A 25,006-nucleotide genomic window follows, 5' to 3' on the forward strand; every position below is an offset into this window, starting at 1 on the left:
TTACAATTAATTAACATTTTTGTGATTTCTATTCATTTATATATTTGTATATTTTTTAATATTTTTTTGTGTTTTTTGTAAACCATGATAAAATATACAGTGCTCATAATTAATAATTAATAAAAGTAATTAAATAAAATTCAGTTAAATTAATTTTAAAAATTATTTTATTCATTTCTCAGTGAATAGGCAATATATGTTTTGTACATTTAATCAAGACAGATTTAATAAACAGGTATATATATTTTTTAAATAATATTTTTGTCTTTGAACAGCTTTAGAATTAGAAAGGTTATACATTTAAATTCATGTGAAATATTAATGTTTTATTTATTTATTCGTGTTTATTCATATAGCATATTTACAATGCAGATTGTGTCAGATTAGCTTGACAAAAAAAAGTTCCAGTAAATTGAAAAAGTGTCAGTCTAGTTTCCAGAAATATTGGGGGGAAAATTACAAACTACAAAATTTTAACAAAAATGTATACATTTTTCTGTTTCGCTTAAATTTTGCTCTTTTAATTTTTTTAATTTAATATTTTTTCCTAACAAATACATTTGGGCTACTAATTTTTGGACCATTACCATCAGTTATTCTGTTAGATTAGGTCCAGATTTGGCTTCAGCACTGACTAATAATGTTTATGCACAAATATAATATTGTAAAGCTTTATATAGATAATATTAATTTAAATGAGATATTTGTGAGGCGTGTACTCATACAATATTTCCCAAATGATGTTTAACAGAGCAAGGATATTTTCACAGTATGTCTGATAATATTTTTTTTTCTTCTTCTGGAGAAAGTCTTATTTGTTGTATTTCGGCTAGAATGAAAGCAGTTTTTAATTTTTTAAAACCTATTTTAAGGTCAAAATTATTAGCCTCTTAAGATTTTTTTCGATTGTCCACAGAATAAACCATCTTTATACAACAATTTGCCTAAATACGCTAACCTGCCTAGTTAAGCTAATTAACCTAGTTAAGCCTTTAAATGTCACTTTAAGCTGTATAAAAGTATCTTGAAAAATATCTAGTAAAATATTATGTACTGTCATCATGGCAAAGATAAAAGAAATCAGTTATTAGAAATTAGTTATTAAAACTGTTATGTTTAGAAATGAGTTGAAAAAATATTCTCTCTATTAAGCTGAAATTGAGGGGAAAAAAATAAACAGCGGGCTAATAATTTAGGGGGCTAATAACTCTAACCTCAACTGTTTGTTGAGCACTGTATATTACATAAAATATTCTAAAACATAAATAAATAAATAAATTAATTAATTAAAAGTGACATTCTGATTTTTAAGCTGTATTGCAGTCTTATCTATTACATCTCAAGCTTCATCTCAAATGCATCTCAATAAATATTCATCAATGAAAATAAGTAAAAATAAGTTAAATTCAAGTAATGTTTTCAAATAACATTTTATAAAATATCTAAATAGTATGGCAAAATAGTGTTCCATCATCAATGAGTGTAATAAAATATGTACAAATTAAAACAACATTTATTAATATACATAAAAGTACAGTTAATTATAATGTTTTTATATTTAACAAAAAATCCTTATAGCAGACAAACAAATACCCCCATGTTATTTTATTAAATAATAATAAAAATTTTCAAATTAAATTAAATCAAATTAGCACACACACCAAATTAATTCTGATCATTTTAAGCTGTGCTTTTTTATTTTGTGCTTTTCTATTTTGATTTTTTTATTATTAATAATTAAATTTATTATTTTATTTATTTCACCTATACAGAATCAAAAATAGTTTTTCATGTAACTTTCTTATGTTAGCAATCTCAAATAAACCGTATTAAATATTCATGAATGGAAAGTACTGTAGCTACTTATGGTTTGTTATTAGGAAATGCTCTATCAGTGGTTGAATCATGCTGTTTGTTGTAATAAATCCTAATTGTATAAAAAGCAAGAAACAAAATTAGACCTAATATTGGACAAATTACTAATTGCAGCCTTGTATTAGCGTTGCATTCTGCCAAGCCACTATAGAGAAACCACAGCGTTTGACATTTTACTAATGTAATCTATCTGTGTGCAACCGCTGAGATGAAAGTGATGTGATGAAGCTGATATGAAGAACACTTGGTTTAGAACAAGACAAAATTTCTAAACAAAGACTGGACAAAGCTTACAATGGCTGAAACTTTATGCTTTCAACATGAAATATTTATTTAAGTGTATCTTGTTTTTTAAATAAAATGATGTCATTAAATATTTACAAATAGTTGCATAACGATATGCAGCCAGCAAATCTGCTGCAACTGCATGTGTCTGACATGTCAACTTAAAGAAATAATTCTCTTTTTTCAATCTATGACATAAATAAATAATATTATTATTCAATATATCCATATCTATATATTAATTCATTATCCAACCCATAAATGGAAATTGTAATATTAATTACCTTTAGTCAAGTATAAATTTTATCTGACGTAAAATCTTCTTGATTGCAGGGGTGCTCAAAAATAATACTTAAATGAACACTACACTTTAAAAAGGCTCCTTTTACAGTTGTGATTTTTTAATTCATTCAGCTGATCTGTTGTTACATTCCTTGATTAATACTCCGGAATGAAAACATTGTTCTATATCCTATATACAGTTGAAGTCAGAATGTGTGTGTGTGTGTGTGTGTGTGTGTGTGTGTGTGTGTATTTGATGTTTCTTCATGCTAAGCATGCTGTTTAAGTGTCTGTTTACAAAATGTGCGCGAGTTAAAAAAGTGGTAAGGAGTAACTGCTTTTTATTTTCAAAAATGTAAAGCAAAAGTACAAGTAGTCAATTTTAATGAAGTAAAATTAATAAGCACCCTGCTTAGTAATGATTTAACAGATCAATAACAATAAATGTGAGCATTTATTATTGAGACCAGTCGAAGAACCATAATGACAAATACTATACCATAATGAGAAATACCGTAAAACAACAATTAAGACAGGTTTTGTTAACAATTAGGTTGACTGGATTTGGATTTATTTACGTGACAATTGCACTTTTGAAATAGTTTTAGCATTTAGTTTGTGTTGTTTCATGTAACAGTAACACTTTATTTTGATGGTCTATTTATGTATTAGCAGACTGCCTGCTTAATACCAGTTGATACTGCTACTTTAACTGACTATAAGAAACTTTGCAAATCAGCTTACACTAACCCTAACCCTTACCCTAAACCCAACCTAACAGTCTACTTATAAATAATGAGAATTAGTTGGCATGTATATGCCATGTAACTTAAATTCAACAAACAATCAAAATAAAGTGTGACCCGTGTAACAATGTATTTATACAGAATATAGAGCATGCAAATTCATCTTGCTGTAAACTGAATAGTCCACTCATGTGATCCAAATCCAAAGCAGTCACAATTCTGCATAAATTCTGCACAAAAATCATTATCATTGAAACAGTATGAATGCATTTGGCTCAATGATTGGTGTTTTTTCATATAAATCCAGAAGTAGTAGCAGCACGCAATTCCTTTCTTTCAGACTTCTGTATTGTCATAAAAGATCTGAAATACTGTGACAGCTTCCTGTGCTTTCGTTTTAAAATGAGAGGAAGAAGAAATAGCAGAAGAAGCAGAAGATAATGAAGCCAATGACCCAGTTGACGGAGTATATATAGATGATCACCATGTCCATGTCAAATCGCCAGCCATGCGAATCATCCTCAAAGTTGAAGGCATCAAGCCGGTAGCTGCCGTGAGGGAACTGGCGTCTGCCGATTGGACTTGCCTGCCTTTGAAAGCCTCATACACACAAAAAGATAACAATAAGTTTTATTAATTATAACATCTAAGTGTGTCAACTAAGTAAGACCAAAGTTAAAGCACAACTTACAGTTTTCCTCAAATTTGAGAGCAATTGAAGTTATCCTAACATGAGTAAACTTTTTTTTTTTTTTGTCACCAGACTAGTGATGTCACAAGTCTTACTCAGGACATCACTAGTCTCTTCTTAGGCCATAAGTAGATGTTCAGACATCACTAGTTTCTCATACTCTTGGCTGTGTTTTTGATTTGCTCTTCTTCAGTCTCTTACATAGCTCATTGACTGTTGTTCATAGCTATAACTTTATCATCAATGATTTTTTTTTTTCAATCAGGTTAACATCAGGATTCTAGGCTGTCATTTCCTTATTTTTAATGTTTTCAGTTTCAAGGAGCTACTTCATTTATTTTCCTATGTGATGGCTCATTGTCCTGCTTGAAAATGGCTATTTGATTGGGCAATGAATGCAGGAAAGGAGCCACATGTTTCAGTCTCTGTCGTGTATCTAAATAAGATGTTGAACCCCTGCTGCAAAATACCTCACCAAACCATGACACTCCATGACACCTTCCACTGATCTCTGCATACACGTTGGGTTCAGTCTTTCCTAGTTTTCTCACAAATATAATGTAAAATATAGTATATTAAAGTAAAGCTTTCAGTCCAAACAACATGCTTCTTAGCTAAAGGTTAGCTTCACCTTTTTGTTTTGCCTTTTTAAAGCTGTTAGTGAGTAATAATGCAAACAAGCATTATGCGCAGATTTGGAATGACGCTTTTCTTGCTATTATTTGAAGCCTTGTCCCTTTGACCTACCTTCATTTACACAACTTGCTGTCAGAGGGTTTCAAAAACTTCAGAATGGCTCTCCATCTTGGAAATGCAATCAAACCAGGTACCAGATAAACAGCAGTAACTGAAATGGTTCCCTAATTTAAATTTGTGTTTTTTCCGGACTTTATGTACACTACCTGACAAAAGTCTGGTTGTCGATCCCAGTTGTAAGAGCAAAAAATAATAACTTTTCTTCTAGTTGATTCTTTGGAAAAGTGGCAGAAGGTAAATTTCTCAGATTAATCATTTTGAACTCCATACCAAAGATCACAAATACTGCAGAAGACATATTGGAACCTGCATGGACCCAAGACTCTCCAGAAATCAGTTAGGTTTGGGGTTACATTTATTATGGGGCGTGCAAGAGATCTGCAGAGTGAATGGCAACATCATGAGCCTGGGTTATCAAGACATTTGTGCAGCCCATTGCATTACAAACCACAGGACAGGGCAAATTCTTCAGCAGGATAGCGCTCTTTCTCCTATCTCAGCCTCTACATCAAAGTTCCTGAAAGCAAAGAAGGTCTAGGTGCTTCAGGATTGGCCCACCCAGTCACCAGAAGTAAACATTATTGAGCATATCTGGAGTAAGATGAAAGAGGAGGCACTGAAGATGAATCCAAAGAATCTTGATGAACCCTGGGAGTCCTGCAAGAATGCTTTCTTTGTCATTCCAGATGACTTTATTAAACAGTTTTTTGAGTCATTGCAGAGATGTATGGATGCAGTCCTCCAAGCTCCTGGAAGTCATACACAATATTAATTATTTTTCACTGCACTACGACTTTATATTCTATACTGTACATTATTGTACAAGTAAAGTCTGACCTTACTGACTTTGAAATAATTAAAAATAAAGGTATGATCATATTTTATTTTGCTAAAATAAGCATAGCCTTGAGGTCTTCGCCTTTTACATAAACCACCTCTGATACCAAATGATCAACTACAAGTCAAGTTATTGATTGTTGTTTCTTAAACTTGGATAGGCGACACGACTATGGTCAGGTAGTGTACAGTAGCTCATGAAATATGCTTTAAAACTGTTCTTTCATAACTGTTAGGAAACCTGACTAAGCTGTGACCTCAAAATGGATGAAATTGCAGGTTGTTCTCTAATTTTGATCTCTACTGTATTTGTAATTGGTGCAACAGAATATGGTTTTACCTCCAAAAATGCGAAACAGTTTACGGCAGCTTGGAAGAGGCCATTTTGCACAGCTCGCTTTCTGGAAATTCTGTTTTCGAGACAGGTATTCCTTTGGGAAGAAGGTACGAGCTGTATGGTTCAGTTCTGCGGAGAGTGGGATGTGTGAATTTATTAATCTGTGAATCATTAGTGTGCTCAGTCCAGTGCGCTTTACTTTCAGAAGCCCTGACTCAATATATACATATTTACATATCTGTCTTGATATATATGTTTTATATATGTAAAATTTAAAGATGATATATGTGTTTTGCTTATATAGCCATATATCAGATTTAAATATCTTCAATGCAATAGGTCTTACCCATTTGTCAGCAAAAAAATAAATAAATAAAAATATGGAAAAACATAATAGTTTGAATCACTTATATAGATCAGAGTAAGCATATTTTGTTTTAACATAAATATATCTGTTACACTGAACATCATTTCACAGCAATATTTTGACATTATACACATAATTTTGACACTAAAGCATTTAAAGGGACAGTTCACCCAAAATGAAAAGTCTATTTTTATAATATTTTAAAGAATGTTTGTAACCACTTACTTCCAAAGTATTTATTTTTCTTACTGTTTAAGAATGAGGTCTGTGGCTACCATGAAATGTTTGGTACATCATATCTTATTTCAAGTTCAATAGAATAAACTATTGATGGTGCAAATGCTGAGTATTTTTCCCTTGTGAATACTCCTTTAAATATGCTTTCTATATATCTGAAATTTTAAAAGGGGGTTTCAAACATCTAGAAATCCCTATGGCCAAAATAAATGGAAAGAAGTACCCCAGAGCCAAAGCCACTGAAAATGCTGTTTAATCACTTAAGAGGTCTGTAATGTGCAGGAAGGATGTGAAATGTGAAGCTCTCATTAGCTTCAATCATTAAATGTCTTCATTACATCATGATTTACGAAAGCACATTCTAATTATTCCAATAATCCGCAATCTTCTAAAACTATAATCATACTCTAACATATATTCAAAACTCAGCACCAGATAAATATATACAATAGTTAACAAAATTGTCTTTTTGCCTCATCTTTCTGCATTCATTTATCCCTTTTTCTCATGTGTATAAGTTCAGGTTTTCTTACAGTTTTTCTCAGTCGCTTTGATGCATTTCTCACAACACTACTTACTTTAGTACAACAGTTAATGCATTTCTCAAAACAATTAGTCATTTGTGCACATCCTAGAAGCAGTTTCTCATTCCTCCCAACAAATTGCAAATGCTTTTGGACATGCATCAATTGTTTTCATACAACTCTCTGCCATTTATAACATTATCATTCGCTTATGTCATGTCAGTCAAAATTAACTAAACTTGTAAATGCTGAACTCTCATTGCATATAAAACTAGCAGTCTTCATTTCATTACTTTAGTCATTACATATAAAAATGTTGAACTAGTTGTCAAAATCTAGCAAATTTTATTAAAAAACAAATAAATCTTTGTTATTCTGAAAATGTCTTTTAAATGTAACAATTTCATGAATGATTTACAGACCTGTGTTGTAGGCTCAGTTCCAATATGTTCTGCAATATGGTTTACAGTTGTGCCCAGCTTTACCCAAAGGAAGCTTATGCTTGTTGTAAATAAGGGTGTATTTATTCTTTTGCAAAATTCTTTGAATAAATAAGAATTGCAACGAGCATCTGCAGTAAAAAATGTGAAACATACATATTCAGTGTCTTGTACTCAGATACCTAAATGCAGTGATGTCTAACTTTGCTGTAGTTTTCAAATGGCTGTGCAAATAGTATGAAGTGCTGTCTTGAGCAGTTTTTAGGAAGTGTCACCAACATCTGACATTTTTGCATTGAAAAAATGTCCAGAGTAAACTGTCATAATGAAAACATGACAAAGCCATTTGACTATCTTGTCTATAAACAATGGTGTCAGGACTTTTCGTTTTGATGATACTGACACTTTGATTGACATGAATACTTGCTTTTAAGGAATGAACTATCCATTTTGAGCATGTGACGCGCTTTTGCAGGTTATCAGCTAGGTTTTGCAGTTTGTACTAATTGTTTTAAGAAATGCATTAACTGTTGTGCAGAAATGCACTGGTGTTGTGAAAGATGCACCAAAGCCACTGAGAAAAACTGTAATTCAGTGTCATGAACTTTCTCCGTCAGATCTCAGCTTATGTCTGTTCTTCTGCTCTGGTTCTGTTAATCTTGCTAAACTATTTGAGGGTAAATTCAGAAGGTTACAGTTTTTCTCAGACGCTTTGGTGCATTTCTCACAACACTATTTACATTTGCACAACAGTTAATGCAAACTGCAAAACAATTAGTGCAAACTGCAAAACCTAGCTGATAACCTGCAAAAGCACGTCACTTGCTCAAAATGGATAGTTCATTCCTCAAAAGCAAGTATTCATGTCAATCAAAGTGTCAGTATCATCAAAATGAAAAGTCCTGTCACCATTGTTTATGAACAAGATAGTCAAATGTCATGTTTTCATTATGACACTTTACTCTGGACATTTTTTCAATGCAAAAAAAGTCAGATGTTGGTGACACTTGCTGAAAATGCTCAAGACAGCACTATATACTATTTGCACAGCCATTTGAACACTACAGTAAAGTTAGACATCACTGCATTTAGTGAAGTATCTGAGTACAAGACACTGAATATGTATGTTTCACATTTTTACTGCATTTGCTCTTTACAATTCTAATTTATTCACAGCTATGTGCAAAAGAATAAACACACCCTTATTTACAACAAACATAAACTCCCTTTGGGTAGAGCTGTGCTCAACTGAAGACAATATTGCAGTACATATTGGAACTGAACCTACAACATACACAGGTCTTTAAATCAGTCATCAAATTGTTCAATTTTTAAGACATTTTCAGCAAAATAAAGTTTTACAATTTTTTTATAAAATTTGCTTGACAGATTTTGACAACTAGTTCAACATTTTTGTGTGTAATGACTCAAGTAATGAAACAAGGACTATTAGTTTTATATGGAATGACTATTCAGCATTCACAAGTTTAGTTAATTTTGACTGACATGACATAAGCAGATGATAATGTTCTAAACAGCAGAGAGTCGTATGAAAGCAATTGATGCATTTCCAAAAGCATTTGCAATGTGTTGGAAGGAATGAGAAACTGCTATTATGATGTGCACAAATGACTAATTGTTTTGAGAAATGCATTAACTGTTGTGCAAATGTAAATAGTGTTGTGAGAAATGCACCAAAGCGACTGAGAAAAACTGTAATATTAAGTGGCGTTCTGTGGGAATATCTCATTTAAATCTTTCAAGCCGCTGTTATTGGTTTTATGCACAGACGGACGGACGGACGGACAGACAGACAGACAGATTTTTAACAAATTACCCAAAAAAATGAAAAATATAGACAGAAAGAAAGAAAGAAAGAAAGACTTTTTAAATGTAATATTATTATGTGAGACCGACCCTTCTGGAAGAAGACGTGTGTGATGGTGGTCCTGCAGAGTGGGCAGGGAGTGTTGCTGGGGCAATTTTTGGCCAGCGTCCGGAGGCAGGGCTCACAGAAGACATGGCTGCAGGGGTGACACATGTATGGGCTGAAATAAACATCCAGACACACAGCACAGATGAAGCCCTCACGCTCGTCCTCATCCTCACTGCTGCTGCTGGATGGCTGTCCTGTAGAGCCCTTTAGTGGAGAGAGAGAGAGGAGAGCAGAAGATCAGACCAACAGCCTGATCTGCTTCACATTGATACTTGACCATCGTTTTCTCTGTAAACGGGACTTTAACACTAGAACTACCAGGAGTTGTTGTACAGCATAGTGAAAACCACCAGCAGGTAAAATGTACCCACACAGATGATTACTGTTTTTATACGGCTAAAAAACATGGTACAAATGGCCTGTTTTGAATCTGGTTTTATTTACACATTTTTAGCAATAAGGGACAACTTACAAATACTCAGGTTTCTGTAATTAAGTAGTTTTTGTTTTCTCAGGAATTTTATGTTACTAAGTACTGTTAGTTTTAATAAATTGTACTTTTACTTTTCATGCATTTTTGTTACATCATTACTTGTGCTGCCCTTCCTTCAACTTGCACTCACTACTTTATATGTACATTTCAACCCAGGCTCATTCTGAAAACATATCGATTAATACATTTCTAGCGCCAAATACGTCCCAGGAGTATTTGTTGTTGGTGGACTGACTGACTGATCGACTGATCCACCCTCCTCCGACCCTAAACCCAGCCAATAGTGTTTTCAAAAGCACAGATTGCCCCCCCCCCCCCCACTTCCCTAAACCCAACCAACAATTTTACAAAGCAATCCAGAAAAAGCCCTCGTCTAATTTTTCTCTTATTACTTGTTTATTTTATTTATTTATTTAAATTTTTTTTTGCTTGCTTTTGTCTGCGTGGTCAACTCCTCTCTGCGCCTCGAGTCAAATGACGTACATGGCGAGATAACTAGACAAGCTGTTAACAGTGGGAAAGCCGTCCATACGGAGGTAATCGGTCAGCTAGTATGTGCGAAAAATGAACACCGTCATACAGCCCCATATCGTTTGTTTAAAAGACGAAATGCAGCCATACATTTTTCTGGCTACATAATTCGCAAATGGTTAATTATTTTTTCTTATCTACAGTGATTGGCTAAGTAGAATAATCAGTCTTGTGATTACCATCCAATCAAATCGTGTTTGAAAATTCTGGCAGAACAACTTCAAGACACAGATGCTTTATAAACGCAGCCAACATGTGCAACGCAATAAGTGTTTAGACTGTATGATGAGAAATGAAGGATGATGAAAATCTCCAAAAGGGGCTTAAACAATAATAAATGCACTACATAATGTTATGTTTTCAAACACATGCACAGATAACATGGATTCCATCAGTGCTGCAGGAGCTTAAATCAAGGTTTAATATTTTTACTCAAGTAAAAATATTACCTGCTACCACAACTTGGTAAAGACCTGTTTGAGATTCTTTCCTGTGATTCACAATTACTGGTGACTACTAACTAACGACTGCTAGTTTCTAACATTTTTCAAAATATTTAGTAATTGTGTTATATATAAATATTATATAATAAGGGGCGAAGCAGTGGTGTAGTAAGTAGTGCTGTTGCCTCACAGCGAGAAGGTCGCTGGGTCGCTGGTTCGAGCCTCGGCTCAGTTGGCGTTTCTGTATGGAGTTTGCATGTTCTCCCTGCATTTGCGTGGGTTTTCTCCGGGTGCTCCGGTTTCACCCACAGTCCAAAGACATGTGGTACAGGTGAATTGGGTAGGCTAAATTGTCTGTAGTGTATGAGTGTGTGTGTGAATGTGTGTGGATGTTTCCCAGAGATGGGTTGCAGTTGGAAGGGCATAATAAAACTTGCTGGATAAGTTGGTGGTTCATACCCCGGATTAATAAAGGGAGTAAGCCGATAAGAAAATGAATGAATAATATATAATAAGTGTGTACAGCAGAAGCAAAGCATGGGACACAAAGCATGGGAATCATCTGAGGGGGAGTAACTGGTGAGTATTTGATGTTTCGTTTTAAGGAAACTGTCGGTTTATCTTAAATGCTCTTGTTTTGGATTGTGTTACAGACTGACAAGTTTGATCAGACTCCTCCGGGGCCCTTCCAGTCATGAAGAGCTCCAGAGAGCATGAGTCGTCTTCCCTAGGTGTGTCATTATCACCAAATACACATCATGTTATCACCAAGACTTCACATTCCACTTGGCAACTCAGTAACAACATCCACAAAACATTCCTCTGTTAAAAGCAAAAATAATAATGCATTCATCCAGTTCATTCATACATAAATACATATATCCAATAAATAGTTTTGAAAAAACAAATTAAAAATCATATAAAATACTCTGGACATAATAACTAACTAACTAAATAATTAATAATAAATAATAATAAATTAATGCATATTTATCAACAATAAATAAATAAATCTATCAAAAATAAAGGTTTTTAACTAGAATTTTTGTTGACAAATAATAATGACAAATGTTTACCACTCCTATTTTCCACAAATTAAATATTTCTCATTTTTATTTGTCATAAAAATAAAATAAAATAATTAGAATAAAATTGAATAAAACCTTTGTTTATTATATATATCTACCACTGCATTGACTGCTGGATTTAGGATTTTGTGTCCTGTCAAACCATTACAGATTAACCCAGCAGACAATGACAAACAAAGGAGCAATAGAGCAATATATTATGAATATATATGAAAAATATATTAAACAAAAAAACTGGAGTTATACTGAAAGGCCAGTGCTTTCTAGGAGCAGACATGGTTTGTAATTTGTTGTGCATCAATCAAGATCAGAGATACATTTACATTTTAGTATAATTTAAATATTTTATGTCCTTTCACCAGAGATACAGTAAGTTACTGCAGGTAAATGAGATTACTGCTTTGAATTAAGAATCTCAAACACAGAACATGTTGACTGTTAAAAGGTGCCCTCTGCTGGAAAATTTTACATTTTGGGTTAATGATCTAAGAATGATCTGCTGGCTTTGTATTGTGCTCTGTTTGTATTTTACTAGAAAAAGAGAGAGAAAAGAAAGTAATGATGAATATATTTGAGTAAAAGTAAACTATAACATAAAGGTCATTATAGTAAAAGTCCTATAGTCCTTTATCCTATAATAATAAAACTTAATATGAAATATTACATTTATTTTAGCAAATGTAATGAATAAAGTCTGTCTAGCAATAACAAATAATAAACAATAAACAAATTATCTAAATATTATTATTATTATTATTATTATTTATTTATTTATTTATTTATTTATTTATTTATTTATTTATTTATTTATTTATTTATTTATTTATTATTGTTATCATCATTATTACTAATAATTTGCCATCAAATCTATTTGTTCACTTTAATCTCTACATGAATGATAATTCTGCACATAACATAACCCCATGTGATTATAAACTAGTATTTTAATAATTTAGCAAAACATTTACACAATTCTCTGAGTTTAATGAGGTGGCTTACAAATTTCATTGTTTTATGTTTTTTCAATATTTTTTTATAAATGTTTTCTGCTACTGGACACTGCAAACGAAACAACTGAACATAACTTTAATCTGTATGATTACCAAAGTTGGTTTGTACATATGATTAACTGGTTGTGATCTAATCACAACTGACAAGCTAGCTAACTAACTAAAAGGTAAAAAAATAATAATAATAATTCAGACAATTCAGACAATTCAGACAGACTACACTAAAAAAATGGTTCGTTGCAAATTGTTGCAAATTGAATTTAAACAAACAAATTAAGTTAAACGCTACTACTTTTGTTTGTTTAAATTTAGTCCAAATAAATTGATTGCAACAATTTACCTTAAAAATGAGTAAATGCTATGAATCATGTTTTTTATTTATTTTTTTGGTATGTAAATATGCTTCTACACTGTAAAAAAAATCTTTCTGCTTTAAGTTTTTAATTAAATCAATCAAATGTTCTAGTCATCTCAATTTACATCAGCCAGACTGACTAAAATATTAAGTTAAACTTATTAACTTATTTACTAAAATAAGTTAAATTAACATAAAAAACATTTGTTGTCATGACTGCTTGTCACATCACTTTAATGGTGTACTGAATGTTGGCTATGCTGGATTGTTTCTGGCAAATATATTTCTAAAGAAAGTGTTGACATGAAATTGACCCAGATTTTGGTAATCAAAGCAAAACAAAACAAAATTAAACTATTAAAACATACAATAGAAATCAGAATAAAAACTTGTTATGTGTAATAACAATGAAATGACACAAGTCATTGTATGGAGGATGGAGTCTTAAGCAGTGCTTAAATGTGATTTTTTACTCAGACTTAAAAGAGTTTAAAAATATTGACAGTTCTTTGAGTCTCGTCTATAAACTCTGATCTTTAGTTCTTATTTTTTATTGTATTTTCGTTTCTGAAAACAGTTGAGAGTTTCTTGGGGTCATTGTCTTGTTTTCCACACTGGTTTCATCTTCATCATCCTGGTAATGAAGCTGTTTGGACTGAAGAATAGAATATTCATTTACTACAGGGGTCCTCACAACCCCTTGCCCTGCACACTATGTATGCCTTCCTTACTTAAAACGCCTGATACAGACGATCATCAGAAAGATGAACGGATCCGTGTGTGTTAAATAAGAAAGATACAAAATGTGCAGGGTGGGGGTCCCTGTGGATCGAAATTAAGAACCACTGATTTACACTGACAAGGGGGACGGTTACTTTCTAACTACTGTTAGACTGTGACTGTTAACTGTCTAAGGGTGCTTTCACACCTGTGAATCGATTCAGTTGTTCCGAAACAGAGATTAAAATGGTTACATTGTTGCTCTTTGCTCTTGGAGCGGTTCGCTTTCACAATGCAAAGTTTCTAATCGGACCAAAAGAGCTAAAACAAGTCACGTGCGAGTAAACTCCTTACATTGGTCAGAGTGTCAGGGTTTATTTTGCAGCGTCCCGCTAAGCTGTCAGGAGAGGTGGTGGTTTGGTGGTGATTGACAGGGTGCGCGCGCGCGCGACGTGTCTGAGGAGAGACGCGGTGGGGAGGGGTGAGAAGGGTGCGCGACGATGCCTATTTGAGGACTGGGAGAGAGACGCGAGATTACCGGGAGATCATCCCTCGTTTGCGGGCATCCGGAGACTCGCGAAACTTCCCGCCCTACTCATAATTCTCTCTTCATATAGCCGTAAGCCTATTACATATCCATAAAACACTGTCATATAACCGCGCTCGGATCGGATCGCTTTCTCACTGCAATCGAACCGCTCCAGGGTTCGTTTCAATCGAGCCGAGACCACCTCATTCAAGCGATCTCGGAGCGATTACTTTGGCGCGGAACAGAGTGCGATTGCCCTGTTCACATAAGCCAATCGAACCGCGCTAACTGGGCAAACGAGATACGTTCCGAAACAAAAGTGTAGGTGTGAAAGCACCCTAAGATTGTAGCTGCTCTCTGGGCTATCCATGTATTTTTACAATTCTCTTTCTTCATGTTCTTCAATTTTTTTAACCTATGCAATTCCATTTTATTACACATGATAATAAGTTTTTATTTACTTCTATATACATACATACAGTTAAAGTCAGAATTATGACTTTTAAATTTTAAATTTTAAATTTTAAATTTTCTTTTCTTTTTTAAATATTTCCCAAATGATGTTTAACAGAGCGAGGAAATGTTCACAGTATGTCTGATAATATTTTTTTCCTCTGGAGAAAGTCTTGTTTGTTTTATTTCAGCAAGAATAAAAGCAGTTAAGTTTAAGCTTACTTTAAGCTTTTTACTTACTTTAAGCTGTATAGAAGTGTCTTGAAAAGCATCTAGTAAAATATTATTTACTGTCTTCAAGGCAAAGATAAAATAAATCAGTTATTAGAAATGAGTTATTAAAACTATTATGTTCAGAAATGTGTTGAAAAAATCTTCTCTCCGTTAAACAGAAATTGGGGAAAAAATAAAAAGGGGGTCTAATAATTCTGACTTCAACTTTATATCATTATTATTGCACAATACTTGACTCCATAACCCTGGCTGTGTTTGCCAGTGTTCGTGCTTCACCTGCAGATTTTCTAGTCGGCAGAGATCTCTCCTTCGCTGTCTCCTTCTCAGGCTCCTCATCCTCCTTCTCTCTCTTTTACTCAGACGTCGTTCCCCCGTGGGAGAGATGGTGAGCTGGGATGAAGCTCCGTTGAGCCCTGCTAGAGCTCCATCAGTCTCCAATTCCTCCTCAGAGCTGCTGAGAGACATCAGATGAGCTCTGCGGCTCAATTCCTGATCCTCACCAGAGCCTCCAATCACCAGAAGAGGGGAAATTAGACAAAATTTAAAATACTCATAAAAATAATTATTCAAAAAAAAAAAAAAACAGTAAATGTAATAACTTTAATAACTGAGTTAGAGTAATAAAGTGTCTAATGAGAAGACTACTGAGCTGACAAGTTACTTCTGTTTTAAAGAAATTAAGAGAAACCCCTGATTTTCAGTCACATCTCATTGAAAGTCTGTGTGCTCAGTTTAAATAATATGCAATGTAGCTTAAATGTACAGTATACACTCACTGGCCACATTATTAGGTACACCTTACTTGTGCTGGGTTAGACCCCCTTTTGCCTTCAGAACTGCCTTAATCCTTCATAGTATAGATTAATTAAGGTACTTAAAATATTTCTCAGAGATTTTGATCCATATTGACATGATTGCATCGCACAGTTGCTGCAGACTTGTTGGCTGCCCATCCATGATGCAAATCTCCCGTTCCACCACATTCCAAAGGTGCTCTATTGGATTAAGATCTAGTGACTGTGGAGGCCATTTGAGTACAGTGAACTCATTGTCATGTTCAAGAAACCAGTGTCAGATGATTTGCGCTTTTTGACATGGCACATTATATTGCTGGAAGTAGCCATCAAAAGATGTGTACACTGTGGTCATAAAGGGATAAATGGTCAGCAACAATATTCAGGTAGACTGTGGTGTTGACTCGATGCTCAATTGGTACTAATGGGCCCAAAGTGTGCCAAAAAATATCCCCCACATCATTACACCATCACCACCAGCCTGAAACGTTGATACTGTTGATGCTGTTGACTGCAAGTGCTGACGCTACCATTCAAATGATGCAAATTGAGACTCATCAGACCAGGCAACATTTTTCCAATCGTGTATGTTCACTTTTGGTAAACTGTTGCCTCAGTTTCCTTTTTTGTCTTCTGCTGCTGTAGACCATCCACCTCAAAGTTTGACATGTTGTGCATTCAGAGATGCTCCTCTGCATTCCTCGGTTGTAACAAATGTTTAATTGGGTTACTGTTGCCTTTCTATGAGCTTTAACCAGTCTGGCCATTCTCCTCTGACCTCTGGCATCAACAAGGCATTTGTGCCCACAGAACTGCCACTCACTGGATATTTTTTTTATCTGACCATTCTCTGTAAACCCTAGAGATGGTTGTGTGTGAAAATCCCAGTAGATCAGCAGTTTCTGAAATACTCAGACCAGCCTGTATGTCAACAACAACCATGCCACATTCAAAGTCACTTAAATCACCTTTCTTCCCCATTCTGATGCTCTGTTTGAACTCCAGAAGATTGTTTTGACCATGATTTACATGATTATAAGCATTGAGTTGCTTCCATGTGATTGGCTGATTAGAAATTTGTGTTAACGAGCAGTTGGACAGGTGTACCTAATAAAGTGGCCGGAGAGTGTGTATATATATATATATATATATATATATATATATATATATATATATATATATATATATATATATATATATATATATATGTATACATATATATAAACCTCACAGAGCCTTTCAATTTCAATGAAATCTCAGTGAGGAATGTACACCTTATTTACATTTAAAATTATAGGCTCAAGTTCTACTTTATTCTTACAGATCCACATACTGTAATTCGCTGTATTAAGCATTTACATATAGTACTAAATAAAAAGCAGTGTATGTGTTGCTTTATAAAGATGTTTAAAATAAATCTACTCTTAAAATGTTTCTACTCTGTAGGGTTGGACAATATGACAGCAACTTAAAATAACAACAGTCATCTCATATCTTAATAACAACCTATATCACAATAAAGTACATTTATGTCAATTAATTTAATCAATTATCTATAAATTAAATCTATTGATTCTCTTCAGAAAATCTTCTTTTGTTTGTTCAACAGAAGAATGAAACTACTAAAGGTTTGGAACCACTTGAAGAATAGTAAATAATTAGTAAATGTTTATTTTTAGATGAATTATCCCTTTAAATATTTCATGTTTATTATTATTTTACAGGAACAGAGGAATACTGGAGTTTCAGTAAAGTTAAAAATACACTAAAAGTGCATTTAAAGAATACTTACTCTAGTAAAAGTAATGCATTACTACCCACCTCTGCCAATAACACCAGACCTCCTGGAAAGCATCATGGGAGGGCATAGGGAAGCGGAGGCCTGCTGACTGGTCCTAGACCTTAGTGTATGTCCATCCCAGAGTTCACAGTCTGCTTGACGATGGGTGTCCGTGTAGTCCAGACTGAAGGCCTTTCTGTGGGCAAGTCTGACCCTAAGTGAAGCCCTCTGCAGGGGCCGGATCTCCAGGCACAGGGCCTCTGCCGTTCTCCCGCGCTCTTCTCCTTCATGTGAGGCCATATCTGAGATCAGACATCCCAAGCTCTCCCCCCAGCACCACTGCAGGCCAGCGAACATTAGAGTTCATTGTTGAAGAGGTGAGCAGGAACATACTGGCCCCCCTGAGGCATTCGGCACTGTTGACAAAGGTAAAGCCCCCTAAATAGTGGCCGTTCAGCGAGCCGATTGTCCCTGGGCCTATAGAACTCAAACAAGACACAATGCATCCATTGTGTTATAAGAGTGGCAAAATTTAGGTGAAATAACGAGAGCAACCTTTTTCAGCAGCTGCCGTCAGCTCTTTTTCTGACCGAACAATCAGCAGCAAATACGACTATGATGGTCAGGAGGATTAAAATGAATTGGGCTTTTTTTAGTGCTATATAGTTATAGTACTTTGCACCAAATGAATTTAATAAATTGAGTAATTTAGTATAAAACAAATATGAAATATAAAAATAAATGTAATAAATGATATAATAATAAAACATATTTACTGGGTGTCACGGTGGTGCAATAGGTAGCATGATCGTCTCACAGCCAGAAGGTCGCTGTTTCGAGTCTTGGCTGGGTCAGTTGGCATTTCTGTGTGGAGTTTGCAATCTCTCCCCATGTTCGCTTGTGTTTCCTCCGGATGCTCCGGTTACCCCCACAGTCCAAAGACATGCGCTATTGACTAAGCTAATTTGGCCGTATTGTATGTGTGTTAATGTGATAGTGTATGGATGTTTTCCAATGTTGGTTTGTGGCTGGAAGGGCATCCTCTGCATAAAACACGTAAAACATATGCTGGATAAGTTGGCGGTTCATTTCGCTGTGGTGAAATACTAAGTAAAAATACTAAGTCAAAAAAAAAAGAATAAATAAATGAATAATTTACTAACTCACTCATTATCTTTCGGCTTAGTCCTTGATTTATCAGGGGTCACCACCCATAAACTCTCTCCTTCTCACACATTCACGATGGCCAGTTTTTTTTTTTTACCAAATTCACATGTATTGCATGTCTTTGGAGTATAGGGGAGACCTGGAGGAAAACCCACATGAACACTGAGAGAATAAGCAAACTCCACACCGAAATGTCCCATGGCACAACCAGGACTCGAACCAGCAATCTTCTTGCTATGAGGTGACAAATCTAACCACTAAGCCATCATGCCACCTATTTTTATATACTAATAGTGTATAATATATTAAAATGTATTTTAAATGTATTTAATATTTCAATAACAATAGTTTTATTTAATGTACACCATAATGGATAATATGATATTGAAAATCATATTTTTATTTACATTTTTAATCATGTTTCAATTTGATATATCGTAGAACTAGTTGTTCACAACTGTTTAAGCTAGCTTAAAAAGTTTAGTTATAATTACAAGTGCAAGTTGCCAAGTTATATACATAAATACAGTATTAGTCTGTAGGACCCTTACTGCAGAGCCTAAAATCCTTCAGGACTTCTGTCCTCCAAGGGTTTAACGCTAATGTCTCTTTAATTGTACCCCGCAGCTCTTGAACATGCAGCCTTTCTTGACCTGCAGTCAACATTTTTTCTCTCTCTCTTTCTTCATATTCCTCCTCTTTCCATACAGAAATACAAGATGAAAGTCCCTGCATAATGTATAAGTAATGCATTACACAATGGAATGTTTGCTAATATTAATAAAGAAAGAAGCCATGCTACAATTTTATGTGTCGTTCAGTCGTGAACGTTGCTGATTTGGTAAATGCGTAAATGATTTATATTCCAGCCTTTCTCGACATTAAATAAGGTATGAGAGGTTATGCTACATTGTGTTAAGTGTGCTCTGAATCGCAGGTAAACGAGGATTCGTGCAGTCATGTGTTGTTTCATCTTTATGCCATGTTTTCAGCAGATGGCAGCAGATTTCCTTTCTGGGGAACGGGGAACTGTCCGTGGTGCTGAAAGCCTATCGCACTGGTGCAGTGCTGCAACAGGAGTCATGGCGTGTAAAATATTACCATAAATCTAATAATCTTCAAGATGTTTATAAGATTCAGAATAACATAACAAAGGCATGGTAAATCACTCGCCTCAGTTTTACAGACAGCATATAATTATGAATGCATTCTTGTAAACAATAAATACATTATGTATATTCATTTATTACAGCCCTTTATGTTCAAATGTATTTTACATATCTGAAATGAACAAATTTACTATAAATAATATTTATACTATAGAATCATATTTATATCATATACATACATTCAAATATATTATAATCATATTTAAATATTCTTAAATTCGTTTTAAATTCATAATATCAAACCATGGCATTGTAAATCCTGCCTGCCTCACCTGCCTCAAGTTCATAGTCAGCATGTTAAGGAATGCATAATTGCAAACAATAAATACATAATTTTTAAATTCATTTAGCATAGCCCTATTTTAATGTACTTTGAAATATACAAATATATCATAAATGTGATATTAAAATATTCTAAAGTACGTGATATACTTTATATTTTTATTTGTAATATTTCCATGTAAAAGACTTTTGTTATGTACAGTATATGTGGGTTTGTTTTAGGTTATTTCAGGCAAACATAAAGAAATGACATAAAATATCAATTACAATACTTTTGTAATACATTGTAATTATTCACCACACGAGTGACATGCTATGAAAATTATTTTTTTATCATATTCTCATTCTTCTTTAATTCCAACAAGTCGACTTATAAAAATAGTTGTTTTTTTCTACGGTTTAAAATGTACTATTTAAAGTTGCAAAGGAAATAACGATTATTCAAGTACATTTCACAAAACATTTGATTATCTTTCTGTATTTAGCTTTTAAGAGAATCAGCATTTAATTGGTTACTTTACGTTACTGTTCTTTACTAATAGTGTAATTTCGTAGGTTCTGAGTAAAAATTGTTTCTACTTTAATTTTATTTTCAGTGTAAGTTTTTATGTCAAACTTTTATTGTTTTTTTTTCAGTAATGAGATTTAAAAATGTATTACTGCAACAACAACAACAACAACAAAAACAACAAAAAAGTTTTGGAGGGGTGAGGAGGGGAAATCGATTTTCAAATAACATTCGTTGGCAATGTGCCTTTGTCAGCAAAACAGGCAACCAGAAACAATTTCATAGATACAATCGCGTAGTGAATCTATGTGCGCAACATCCTTAACAGCAAATGCTGAACATCTCAAAACATACTGTGCCAGAACAGCTCATTATTCAAAAGGACAACTTTGTCCTGTCTGTTTTAAAGCTTGCACGGCTTCTCTGCAAAGTGCACGCGCCTCACTCCGCCATCTCTGACGCACTTAGCACGACTCGTATAAATGAATTGACTTCGTCACTGAGCGCCAATGATCGCAGCTCGAGCGCGCGGCACTTCCTGAGCCCGGAGCCCGCCATGCGTCTTCAGAGCAGCGAGGTGACCGGCGCGAGGAGCTGCTTCTGACTCACCATGGAGAGCTACAACAACACCACAGAAAGCCAAGATTGGAGCGGGAACGCGACGAGTGTCAGCGAAGTTGCTCTGAGTTACCAAATCATCGGCTCGCTTTTCCTGGCCGCGTTAATTCTGTTTGCCATTTTGGGAAACGCGTGTGTCATCGCTGCTATCGCCTTGGAGAGATCGCTTCAGAATGTGGCCAACTATCTCATCGGCTCCCTGGCCGTTACAGACCTTATGGTGTCGGTGCTGGTGCTCCCCATGGCAGCCCTGTATCAGGTTTTGAATAAATGGACTTTGGGACAGGAGATGTGCGATATTTTCATCTCTCTAGACGTGCTGTGCTGCACTTCTTCCATCCTGCACCTGTGCGCAATCGCTTTGGATAGGTACTGGGCCATCACCGATCCCATAGACTACGTGAATAAAAGGACGCCCAGACGAGCTGCTATCTTGATCAGTCTCACTTGGCTAATAGGATTTTCCATTTCCATTCCGCCCATGTTGGGTTGGAGGAAACCGGAGGACCGGGCAGATCCCGACGCGTGCACAATCAGCCAGGACCACGGGTACACCATCTACTCAACTTTCGGGGCGTTCTACATCCCGCTCATCCTCATGCTGGTCCTTTACGGACGGATATTCCGAGCGGCGAGGTTTCGCATAAGGAAAACGGTAAAGAAAACGGAGAAAGCGAAAATCGCGGATAAATGCTTGGCGGTGTCTCCAGCGCTCTTCCCGAGGAAAGCGAACGGAGAGGTGGGTAAAACTTGGAGGCGAAGCGTGGAGCCGTGCGCAAACGGCGCGCTGAAAAACTCGGACGACGGAGAGTCGTTCGAGATTACAGAAGTTCAAAGCATCTCCAAAAATCACCTGAGCCTGCCAAACAACCCTCAGCCGTGCTTCGAGAACCGAAATGAGAAAAACACGGAAGCGAAGCGCAAAGTGGCTCTGGCCAGAGAACGCAAAACAGTCAAGACTCTGGGAATAATCATGGGCACGTTTATTTTCTGCTGGCTGCCCTTCTTCATCGTAGCGCTCGTGTTGCCTTTTTGTCAGGACTGTTTTATGCCCGAATGGTTGGGCGCTGTCATAAACTGGCTCGGATACTCCAACTCACTTTTGAATCCTGTCATATATGCGTACTTCAATAAAGACTTTCAGAACGCATTCAAGAAGATTTTGAAATGCAAATGTATTAGACAGTGAACCAAGTCAATCAGCGGGTGTTCATGTGCAGATATTGATTGTTAAAGATTGCTCTAAAGGCATTTACAAAGATGGGACTCAGAGCAGAGCAGAGCAGCACAAGAGGAGGTAGCGCTCTGTCCTTGTGTCTTTGTTTATCTGTGAAGTTTATCTGCTTCCATCACATAACAATGTGCATATACCATTGGATGGATTCAGATTAGACCAGAACTCTCAGACCAGCTGCGATCGCGCATTCAACAATAAAGCCCTTAAATAAACAAACAAAAAAATTGTTTTAATGTACAGGACGAAAGGCACCTTTCTCCGAGCAAGGAGCTGTTGGTGGGATTGTAAGCACACAAAGACAGAGTTCCAGCAGATAATCTATGTAGAGAAAATGTAATGTGAACTCATTAATCTTCATTTTTATTTATTTTCAGCAGAGATTTCTTATATGACATGGACTGACTGGAATACCTTGAAATAAAAGATGAATCTAGATCACAAAAATTGACTGAATCATTGGATTTGGGGTGGGAACTTTAATTCTCATTGCGTGGAGTCTTTGATGAGATTGAAGTGATAGAGAAAACAAACTTGCAGGGAAATAGACAAGCTAAACGATATACTTTTTAGGTGCACAAAAAAAGCAATAGAATCCAAATGAATAGTGCAGCTGGCATTACACTTTCTTTTACATTTGGCATGTAAAGAAGTCTCCGAGAAGATGCATTTGAATGTGGACTTTAAATGCACATATAATATAATTTGGCTGTGAAGCAATGTGAGGCCTGTTCACACTAAGGACAATAACTACAACAACAGACTTGTACAAATTAAAAATAGTTCATATCTGAACTAAAACAAGAAACAATATTGTTAGAATCATTGATAATGATATTTTTTCCCTCAGATGTTCAGTATCCATCCTTCTTTACAACTTGCAAACATTTAAAGCGCAGAAATAAACTAAACAAAGTACAAATTTGGTGTATAATATATTATGAAATTATTGTTTCAAGTTTCTCCACAGTAAAACTTATTTTAGCAGTATACCTTTAAAGACAGGCCAACTGCTAATTGATTGAATATGCTTGTGCTGAACCTATGTTATTTTATTTTAAATTAAACATATTTCTAAAACATCACATTTTAAAGCCGCATCTATGCAAAAATACAACCCATTGTGCTACACAGAAAAATCCACAAATCAGAGAGTTGCAGAGAGCATAGCCATAAAATCTTTTGCTCCGTCAACTCACTTTGAGCACCGCAAATGAGGTAGCCACCAGACAGACTCAATTTTTATATTTATATATATATATATATATATATATATATATATATATATATATATATATATATATATATATATATATATATATATATATATACATACAAAAAAAACTATATATATATACAAAAAAGCTGGCTTATTTTACTAAATATTAGTTTCGGTAACGCTTTATGTTGATGGTCCATTTGAGTATTACCAGACTGTCTGCTTAATATTTGTTGATACTGCTTATTCAACAGACATTTAACTGACAAGAAACTTTGCAAATGAACTTACACTAACCCAAATCCCAACTAAAACCCCAATCTTTAGCCTACTTATAATCTAATAAGAATTGGTTGGCATGTAGATGCAATGTACAGTAACTTAAATTCAACAAACGGACCATCAAATAAAGTGCGACCATAGTTTCTTGACTCTTCTGAAGTTAAACATTACATTCTGTAGTCAAAACATACATGCCAAACATGCTTTCTTTTTAAATTTCTATCATAAATTCAAAGAAACTAAGATGTTCCAAGTGGTCTCATATTCAAGTTCAACTTCTTCAACTAGCATAGCCCTTTTGATTTTAACCTGTGCCATGTGATGCTTCATGAGGTTGTCATTTTTTATCATTAACCATTTCTGCTTCAAATTAAAGTTTGTAATGTGACTGATTTGGTTCATGGCTGATACGGATTTATGTAACATATGGAACCAATACACAATGTACAAAGGGTACAATGATCAGTTTGCTTCAAGCAACACTCAGATAGGCCACCATTACCCATGAGGCCTACTGCAGTCTGCTACACAGAATTAAAAAAAGTAACTTAAAACCAATAAACCAGTTCAAGTGATTAAAAATTAAAAATTAAACCTCGAAGGGTTTAAAGACCCCAAAACTCTCAATGAATTGCTTAGTACACCCAAAAATCAAAGTGTCCTATTTATTTACTCAACATCAGGATATCCAAGATGTAGAAGACATGATTTTTCTAATAATTTTCTACTTTTAAACAGATTTATAGCCTAAACTTTGGTCTTTTGGTCCAGCTCTTTGATAGTC

General features: G+C 34.8%; 2 protein-coding genes across 3 annotated transcripts; one reads left to right on the forward strand and one right to left on the reverse strand.

Annotated features, from left to right (window-relative positions):
• Positions 1-2,769: 2,769 nt before the first annotated feature.
• rnf180a (ring finger protein 180a) lies at positions 2,770-18,165 on the reverse strand. 2 transcript variants are annotated; one of them, XM_685746.11, is made up of 5 exons: positions 17,785-18,165; positions 15,446-15,675; positions 9,295-9,517; positions 5,813-5,938; positions 2,770-3,788 (listed from the first exon to the last, which is right to left on the reverse strand). In XM_685746.11, exons 1-5 carry the CDS (start codon positions 18,098-18,100, stop codon positions 3,586-3,588), a joined length of 1,098 nt encoding a protein of 365 aa, XP_690838.5. In that variant the 5' UTR covers positions 18,101-18,165; the 3' UTR covers positions 2,770-3,585. The 2 variants fall into 2 exon arrangements, with proteins under 2 accessions (XP_690838.5, XP_068079261.1); XM_068223160.2 differs by lacking the exon at positions 2,770-3,788 and adding an exon at positions 4,975-5,384.
• Positions 18,166-21,377: 3,212 nt separating this feature from the next.
• htr1aa (5-hydroxytryptamine (serotonin) receptor 1A a) lies at positions 21,378-23,163 on the forward strand. Its single transcript, NM_001123321.1, has one exon. It carries the CDS (start codon positions 21,480-21,482, stop codon positions 22,674-22,676), a length of 1,197 nt encoding a protein of 398 aa, NP_001116793.1. The 5' UTR covers positions 21,378-21,479; the 3' UTR covers positions 22,677-23,163.
• The last annotated feature ends 1,843 nt before the right edge of the window (positions 23,164-25,006 follow it).

The sequence above is a fragment of the Danio rerio genome, chromosome 8 (assembly GCF_049306965.1).
Source record: "Danio rerio strain Tuebingen ecotype United States chromosome 8, GRCz12tu, whole genome shotgun sequence".
NCBI classification, from domain to species: Eukaryota; Metazoa; Chordata; class Actinopteri; order Cypriniformes; family Danionidae; genus Danio; species Danio rerio.